This window comes from Anguilla rostrata, chromosome 16, assembly GCF_018555375.3.
Source record: "Anguilla rostrata isolate EN2019 chromosome 16, ASM1855537v3, whole genome shotgun sequence".
Classification (NCBI taxonomy): Eukaryota; Metazoa; Chordata; class Actinopteri; order Anguilliformes; family Anguillidae; genus Anguilla; species Anguilla rostrata.
In genome coordinates, this window is record NC_057948.1 from 5,037,183 (window position 1) to 5,046,646 (window position 9,464).

A 9,464-nucleotide genomic window follows, 5' to 3' on the forward strand; every position below is an offset into this window, starting at 1 on the left:
TAAAGTGAGCTGAGTGCCCCTCTACCCCTCCCTAAAGTGAGCTGTGAGTGCCCCTCTACCCCTCCCTAAAGTGAGCTGTGAGTGCCCCTCTACCCCTCCCTAAAGTGAGCTGTGAGTGCCCCTCTACCCCTCCCTAAAGTGAGCTGTGCTGTGAGAGCTGCTCTTTCACACCAGAAACAGGAACAACACGCTGGAGCTCTTTTCTTCTCACCTGCTGATATATATATAGTTATGTGACGCCTCCGCTAGCATTTTATGTCAACTCAACATTGTAAATAACTTTTCACATACAGGTTGAGGCAGTTATTTAACCCTGGCCTTACCTTGAGTTAAACCTTGCAGCCCCCAGCAGCTGCCTGGTGACAGAGTGGAGCGAGTGGGACACCTGCAGCGCCACCTGTGGGCTGGGCATGAAACGGCGGGAGCGCATGGTGAAGATGCCCCCGTCAGACGGCTCCCTCTGCAGCGCGGAGGTGGCGGAGGTGGAGAAGTGCATGATGCCCGAGTGCCGTGAGTACCCATCCTTCAGCTTCAAATACCCACAATCCCCTCGGCCTCCAATACCCACGATCCCCTCGGCCTCCAATACCCACGATCCCAGCAGCCTCCAATACCCATGATCCCCTCAGCCTCCAATATCCACGATGCCCTCAGCCTCCAATATCCACGATCCCCTGAGCCTCCAATACCCACGATCCTCTCAGCCTCCAATTCCCATGATCGCCTCAGCCTCCAATATCCACGATCCCCCTCAGCCTCCAATGCCCATGATCCCCTCAGCCTCCAATACCCACGATCCCCTCAACTTCTAATACCCATTATCCCCTCAGCCTCCAATGCCCATGACCCCTCAGCCTCCAATACCCATGATCCCCTCAACTTCTAATACCCATTATCCCCTCAGCCTCCAATACCCACAATCCCCTCAGCCTCCAATACCCACAATCCCTTCAGCCTTAAATACCCCTGATCCCCTCAGCCCCCAATACTCTGCAGCTTCCAATATGCACAATCCTTTCAGCATTCGATACCCACAATCCCCTCAGCCTGAAATACTGACAATCCCCTGAATCTCCAGTACCCACAAGCCCCATGGCCTCTAATACCCACATAACCCTCATTCTTCAATACCCATAACCCCCTCAGCCTGTGGGACTGAAGCCCCATTTAGTCTAGGGAAGCCCCACCCCCACTGAAGCGGCGCTCTGTGGGTCTCCCTGCCTGCGCAGACACCATCCCCTGCATGCTGTCGCCCTGGTCGGACTGGAGCGACTGCAGCGTGACGTGCGGGAAGGGCTCACGCACGCGCCAGCGCATGCTCAAGTCCCCCGTGGAGCTGGGCGAGTGCACCGAGGACCTGGAGCAGGTGGAGAAGTGCATGCTTCCCGAGTGCCGTGAGTACTGCAGCCTTTCCCCCACGCGCATTACACAGCTGCACTGCGTTACACAGGCATGCGCCAAACATGTGAGTGCTGCAGCCTTTCCCCCACGCACATTACACAGCTGCAGCACATTACACAGGCATGCGCCAAATAGGGTGCGCTTATACACGCTTAATAAAACATTAATGACCGCGTCATAATTAAAGTTTTGCTGTATAGTCCAACATTTTAAACACTTGTGATTAAACTGTTACAAGGTTGGGGGTTACCAGATATCAGGGAAAGGTTGGTGAGGTTGTAAATGCTTAATAAAGTATTAATAATCACATCGTAATTAAAGTTTAGCTTTTCAATTCTGTGTTTATGGAATCTTGCAAAGGGGGCAAAAGCTTGCTATTGCAAAGGGGGGGGGGGGCTGGGTTCCTAGGATTTTGTTTCTCTCTGTGTATATATTGGGGTGGAAGGTGTGCAATCCCACCAAAGTTACACCTTGGCAGGGCAGCATATTTATATACTGCTGCTAAGACCAGGCTGTTACAGCAGGTTTTGTCCAGTGCAATGTCATGCGAATGCACAAGGGCATCGTAGCTTGTAGCTCATCTTACCTTGTAATCTCTGCTCCTCCGAATTTTGGCACTCACTGTCCACATATGATTTCGAATGTTCAGCGAAGCGTAGTCCATAATTTGAGTTCCACTCTGGACCTCACCTTCTTAAGTAAAAGTTGACCCCTCCTAAATTGCTGCTTTGCAGTGAACTGTGTTGTAAGTGGAAGAATGTATTTATATCCTGTATATTTACGGAATAAAAGGCGTTTAAGCATTGCTCATTCAAGGTTGGTTCGGCTGTGTTTATTTTCAGTGTTTCAGGGGAAATTTTTTTCACCGTGAAGAATGCAGAAGTTTTACCAGCAAAAGCAGCAAGGGGGGGAAGTGCAATGTAGCCAGAATAAGGCCACTGCTCACCCTGTATAATTCAGCAGGGAACAGTGAAGCTATTTCAGACTCGAAGTTTGAACGTGGGAGATATGTAGTCTCTGAATGTACTCTTTATTAGAACAATATTTCTTTTACACAGTAGGATCCCCCTAAAATGCTTTCTTTGTTTTGCACAATATATTCCGAACTGTATGAAAGGTTATTCCCAGTGCACTCGTTTATGGTTGTTTTTTTCAGAAAACCTTAATAACAGAATGTTCACAAACAACACCAGAAAACAGTTTTTTTTCCCAAAACTGTATCGCTGAAGCTAAGCAGCACCCTGTACCCTTCTCATGTCTAACTGCTGAAGCTAAGCAGCCATACCACCCTGTACCCTTCTCTTGGCTAACTGCTGAAGCTAAAACATACACCTGTACCTTCTCATGTCAAACTACTGAAGCTAAGCAGCTACACACCCTGTACCCTTCTCACTCAAACTGCGAGCTAAGCAGCATACCACCCTGTACCTTCTCATGTCTAACTGCTGAGCTAAGCACATGCCACCCTGTACCCTTCTCATGTCTAACTGCTGAAGCTAAGCAGCCATACCACCCTGTACCCTTCTCTTGGCTAACTGCTGAAGCTAAGCAGCCATACCACCCTGTACCCTTCTCATGTCAAACTACTGAAGCTAAGCAGCCATACCACCCTGTACCCTTCTCATGTCAAACTGCTGAAGCTAAGCAGCCATACCACCCTGTACCCTTCTCATGTCAAACTGCTGAAGCTAAGCAGCCATACCACCCTGTACCCTTCTCATGTCAAACTGCTGAAGCTACTGTAAGCAGTTCTACATCTACGTGAAAAATCTACACAAAGATTAAAAATCGAAAGATTACAGGAAGGTCGCTGGTCCCAAATTGACACGCTGAATGCGCCGAAAGGCTCAGAAACGATGAAGGGTAACGATGGGAACTTAATGGCGGTGCGTAACGCGGATTCCCCTCCCCTCCCTCCCTCCCTCCCCCCCACAGCCACGGACTGCGGCGTCTCCGAGTGGTCCGAGTGGTCCGAGTGCAACAAGTCGTGCGGGAAGGGTCACGTGATCCGCACGCGGATGGTGACGCTGGAGCCGCAGTTCGGCGGGAACGCCTGCCCCGAGACGGTGCAGCGGAGGAAGTGCAAGGTGCGCAAGTGCAACCGCGGCGCCGGGACCGCCGCCGGGGCCGCCGCCGGCGAGGAGCGCAGGAAGCGCAAGGAGGACCGCGAGAAGAGGCGGAGCAAACCCAGCCACGACGACACCGCGCAGGAGCACCCAGGTCAGCCGCCGTCCCCACCGCGTCGATGCTGTCTGCACCATAGATATCTCTAATGCTAGAATAAAGATGTCTGCACCATAGATATCTCTAACGCTAGAATATGGACGTCTGCACCATATAAATCTCTAACGCTAGAATATGGCCGTCTGCACCATAGATATCCCTAATGCTAGAATATGGTGTCTGCACCTTAGATATCCCTAATGCTAGAATATGGCGTTTGCACCATAGATATCTCTAACGCTAGAATATGGCTGTCTGCACCATAGATATCTCTTACGCTAGAATTTTTGCCATTTTGTACAGAATTTATCAATATACTTCCAGATTTTTAAACATTCTGTGCAAGTGTTCTTTGGCTACTGACGCTATCTTACGTATCTACGAACATCGAAAGAGTGCATACTCTAACCTTGTGTGGGGTTGTGTTAGTCTGCAGATCCTTACCACACCCTTAATAATACATTTATTAATGTCTGACCAGCAACGCGTGTTTCTGAGGAACAGTATCGCAGTTAAACCGCATAACATTGTTATTGCATTAAGTCGTGATATCCAGATATTTTTTTTTCCCCACCAGAGTGTTCCCGAGCCCCAAATCTTTTAAAGGCGCCGGTGTGACATCATTGCCACATTGCGGAACGTAGCGGCTGATGGGACGATTTTAGGAAGCGCATTTATCTCTGTGGCCTCAGAGCGGGGCGCTAACGATGCTAAAATTCATTCGGGTCGACGTTGGGGGCGGACTGCGGACTGCGAGAGCCGCGAGGAGACGACGGGGGGGAGGGAGGGTAATTTATTCATCGGGCCCAATTGTTCGGTGAAAAAAAAGCGTGATGGTTTTTTGCCCGAAGCGGCGGGGGGGAGCTTGGCTTCCCTCGCTCCCTTAAAAAACTAATCACGGTTACTTAGAAGGAGTGAATGTATAATTTGTCAGAACCCGTATTGGATTAAGTGTCCCAATTTAACCTCGGTTTTTTTGAAGGTACCGGTGAAGTTAGGTTAGACATGTGGGCACCCTATCCGGAATGGGTTGGATTGGACTTAAAGTAGAACCTTCCAGTAAAGGGATGTAGTCATATAGTGCGCCTAGTCCTATACACGAAGAATGTTCAGTGTTAAATCAAGTCTAATAGGGTAGACTTTACTCTGATAGTGTACATTTTACTCTAATAGTGTACACTTTACTCTGATATTGTACACTTTACTCTGATGGTGTACACTTTACTCTAATAGTGTACATTTTACTCTGATAGTGTACACTTTACTCTTATAGTGTGCACTTTAGTCTGATATTGTACACTTTACTCTAATAGTGTACATTTTAGTCTGATAGTGTACACTTTACTCTGATAGTGTACACTTTACTCTAATAGTGTACATTTTACTCTGATAGTGTACACTTTACTCTTATAGTGTGCACTTTACTCTGATAGTGTACACTTTACTCTGATAGTGTACACTTTACTCTGATAGTGTGCACTTTACTCTGATAGTGTGCACTTTACTCTGATAGTGTACACTTTGACGCATGTTTCTGGGGCAAAATGTCACCATATCTGCGCCTGAATATAGTCACAAAAGGCTTAGTGAATATGGCCCTGAGTGTTTTCTACTACTAACACTACTTCTGATACACCCTGACAACCAATCCTGACCCTCGCTCATGAACTGACCAATCACGGTCCCCTATCGCTTACTTCCGCACGGCCAGACGGCTCGACGCTCCCTGTCCGTTTGATAAAGTGACTCATCGCCCTCACAGATGGTCATGTAAATATGCGGTGAATATGGTCGCATAAAACCCAACCCTGAGGGCCAGACGTGATTGGTTAGCGCTTCGACGGGGGGAGTGGGAGCGCCTTTAAACTCCACGCTAATGAGCTTCAGACGGTAGCAGATGCTCCCCCCCCCCCCCCCCCCCCCCGTAGTGAGGAGGGAGGTCCCTACTCGCTCCCCCACCAGGCGCGCATCGTCTCTAATTGCGGGGACAGAGAACACGGCGTCCGTCTGAGATGATGTCATTTCCCCTTCAAGAGTAATTTTGCCACAACAGTATACCATGACATTGCAGTATACCACAAGAATACAGCATACCACAAGATGGCAGTATATCACAAGATGGCAGCATACCACAAGATGGCAGTATAGCGCAAGATCGCAGTATACCACAAGATCCTAGTATACCACCAGATCCTAGTATACCACAAGATCACAGTATACCACCAGATCCTAGTATACCACAAGATCACAGTATACCACAAGATCCTAGTATACCACCAGATCCTAGTATACCACAAGATCACAGTATACCACAAGATCCTAGTATACCACAAGATCCCAGTATACCACAAGATCCTAGTATACCACCAGATCCTGGTATACCACAAGATCACAGTATACCACAAGATCCTGGTATACCACCAGATCCTAGTATACCACAAGATCCTAGTATACCACCAGATCCTAGTATACCACAAAATCACAGTATACCACAAGATCACAGTATACCACAAGATCCTAGTTTACCACAAGATCACAGTATACCACAAGATGGCACAAAACCACAAGATCACAGCAGTGTCAGTGCGATCTTGTGCTTATACTCTTGTGGTATACACTTCCCAGAAGAGGGAAGTTAAGGAAAGGCCCATCTAAAATTTTCCCAGCGTAACTGGGGACAGACACATTATGCCATTTTCCCCTCTTGACAGTCCTGGTAATTTGTGCACCCGTTTGCCATGTTCGAACCAATCGGCAAAGGTCTCAGATCTCCACGGCATAATTCCATCCTAATTCCAGCAAACGGGACACGATATATGAAACTGAATGCTATATTTTCCATAGGCTCAAATGAAAGCGGACATGAACAGTATCTGTTATGCCAAACACTCACATTGAGGTCTGGGGTTTCCATCACAAATACACATTCTTATCTAAAATTCTCTTAGAAGTCGCAGGCATTGAGTTTTCTTTGTTCCATGAATGGTGACATCTAGTTTTACGAACGGTGTGGACTAGAGGAAACTTTGACGACAACTGATCTTCTAACTTCTGTAAAGAACTAAGGGATAAGCCGTCTAAGAAAAAATACAAAGCGTAGGGTGTGCTGCTTGCTTGTCTGTGCCATATCAGAGACAGATTCACTAGCATGTTGCTGCAAATCAAGTAACCATGCTACCATGCAGCGCAGTTCTGAAGTATTATGGTCTGTTTTGTTCTAAGTTGTGAACCATGACATTTCATCCATAAGATTAACCTTCAATCAAGATTTTTTTGAGGGGTGAGGGGGCTCAACATGCCCTGAAATGGGGGCTGTTCATTAAAAAGTTCGGTAATTTCCACACGGTGAAACCGAATTGTGTAGAAATTCTATTGAATGCTTGAATATTTTTTTTATTTTAAACTAAGCATGATTCAGACAGTGCCCTGTGCTACTGTTTCCTGCTAGTATAGGTGCATGAACGTTCCACACATAGGGGGCTCGATTTGTGATTTGTTCTTAATTTGCAACAGTTTAACATGCACAGAAGCATGTGCCTCTAAATCTCTCACCTCAGTACAGCCACAGTCTATAACTTCTTAAATATTCTCACCTCACAGTACAGTCCCACTCAAAACTCCTTAAATACTCTGACCTCAGTAAAGTCCCAGTCTAAAACTCCCTAAATACTCTGACCTCAGTATAGTCCCAGTCTAAAACTCTTTAAATACTCTCACTTCAGTACAGTCCCAGTCTAAAACTCCCAAAATACTCTCACTTAAGTACAATCCCAGTCTAAAGCTCCTTAAATATGGCTTCCTTCCCATCACCACTGCTTAGCACTCCAATATTACATAATAATAATAATAATAATAATAATAATAATAATGTCTTGTTACAGATGCAGTCTTTACAGGTAGGTATGCAGGATTTATTGGTACAGTGCATTTGCGCTTTAGTAATATTGCATACGCACTCCCTGGTTCGGTCAGCCAGGGCTGTCCCTCCTGCTCATATATCTTTGACGAAGAAACTGATGTTCCATCGCACTGTAAGTCCTTTTGACTAAGAGAACCTGCTGCAGAACTGTACTGTAATGTAATGCAATGTCTGGTCACATAGACCCTGTACCTGTTTGTGGATGCGTGCGTTCATGTCGTACTCTGTAACTCTGGGGTGGTCCTCAGACTCAAGCCTCCCGCTGACTCCTCCTCCTCTCTCCCCCCCCCCCCGGCGGCGCAGGGTGCCGGATGCGGCCGTGGTCGGGCTGGACGGACTGCACCAAGCCCTGCGGCGGGGGCATCCAGGAGCGCTTCATGACGGTGAAGAAGCGCTTCAAGAGCTCGCAGTTCGCCAGCTGCAAGGACAGGAAGGAGATCCGCCCTGCAACGGCCCCCGCAGGGGCGCCCCTCGGGGGCCCAGGCGGGGCTGGGCGGGGGGGTGAGGTGTGGAGGTGAGGGGGCGGGGGGAGACGTTGGCGGGGGGTGTTACTAGATGATCCTACGGGTTCGGTATAGGGCTGAAAAGGAGCAAAATCAGTCTTGTGTTATTCCGGGTCTCAAGGCACTGGCTTGACTTATTATCTTGTTTTCCGTGAGGGAGGGGGCAGAGAGGGGGCCGGGGGGCTAGGGTGGGGGGCAGGAAGGGGTGCTCCATGGCTTTTTTCATGTGGATCAGGTGAAGGCTGGAGCAGGGGTGTCAAAACCGAATCCCGAGGGGTCACCCCGGCGTCTCCGGGTTTTCGTGGGAGCCTTCCTTTCCGATCGGAATGCCAGGCGAGGCCTTCGAGAACGAGGCGCGCGGGTCCCTTCGGCCGGTCGACGACTCAAACGAAACCCTCGCGCCGAGAACAACCCCCGACAAACCGGCGGTTTGATGCTAGCGGGCCGGAATCGTGGGTTTTTTCGGCCTGGATCGCACGACCGCCCCCTCGCCCGAGCCGTTTTAACTCGGAACAGAAGCTTTTCTCTGCGGCGGCGCTCACGCGGACAACAAGTCCCGTATCATAAGCATGCCTGGCTCTTCCGTTTCTTTTTCGTTTGTTTGTTTGTTTGTTTGTTTTTTAAAAGTTGAGAAAGTCGCGGTTTTCTCGAGGGGCTAGCGGAAAGCGCGCTAACCCGATAGAAGAGTCGATAGAAGAGGACGGCAGTTGAGGTGTTCCGGCTGCCCGAGTAGCAGCCCTCGTGAAGCAGCGCTGCCAAAGGGTCCTTTTGCTCTGTTTTAGGTAGTTTCGAGCGAGCCAAACTGCCGCGTTGAGCGTTATTGTAAGGGTGGGGTCGACAGCCCTTTGCCGGTCTTGGAAGCGAGCCGTCCGGTTAAAAAGAGATTGATTTTCCACCGCGTGTACAAAATAGATCTGTTGCATATAGAATTCCTTTGCAAGATTGCTGTAAACTTCGTTGTGGTATACTATTCTTAAGTAAACAAAAGAAGAAAAAAAACAATGGATTAAGAAATAGAACTGTTATATCCTGTGGTAACTTCTTTAATAGTTTAATATATTCCTGAACTGAAAGCACAGGCAACCAACCATTCCAGCATTTTATACACCTCAAGATGCTGTTTTTAGGACAAGAATCCAGCGTGACTTTTTATTCACCTCTAATACAAGTAGGGGCTCTACAGCTTAATTTGCTTTATTCTTTTGTGCATCGTTAGAGAAATGTATTACTTTCAGGCTGTGGAATTTTGATAAGAATGTCACCCAGGATTCTTACCAAAGTCTTGTGTAGATGTTTTATAGATGTCTCTTGTTTTCTCTCTCTCTCTCTCTCTCCCTCTCTCCCTCTCTGTCTCTCTCACTCTCCCTCTCTGTCTCTCTCTCTAACATATTACTATTTTGGAATAAATCACCTTTACA

The 9,464-nt window shown here is 48.0% G+C and overlaps 1 protein-coding gene across 1 annotated transcript in view; it reads left to right on the top strand.

Annotated features, from left to right (window-relative positions):
- Positions 1 to 8,061, top strand: part of LOC135242608 (spondin-1-like) — a 134,564-nt gene extending 126,503 nt beyond the window's left edge. Inside the window, exons 13-16 of the mRNA XM_064313759.1 lie at positions 343 to 510; positions 1,230 to 1,394; positions 3,337 to 3,621; positions 7,847 to 8,061. Coding sequence (XP_064169829.1) covers positions 343 to 510; positions 1,230 to 1,394; positions 3,337 to 3,621; positions 7,847 to 8,061 — 833 coding nt within the window. The remainder of the gene's footprint in view (positions 1 to 342; positions 511 to 1,229; positions 1,395 to 3,336; positions 3,622 to 7,846) is intronic.
- Positions 8,062 to 9,464: the final 1,403 nt, after the last annotated feature.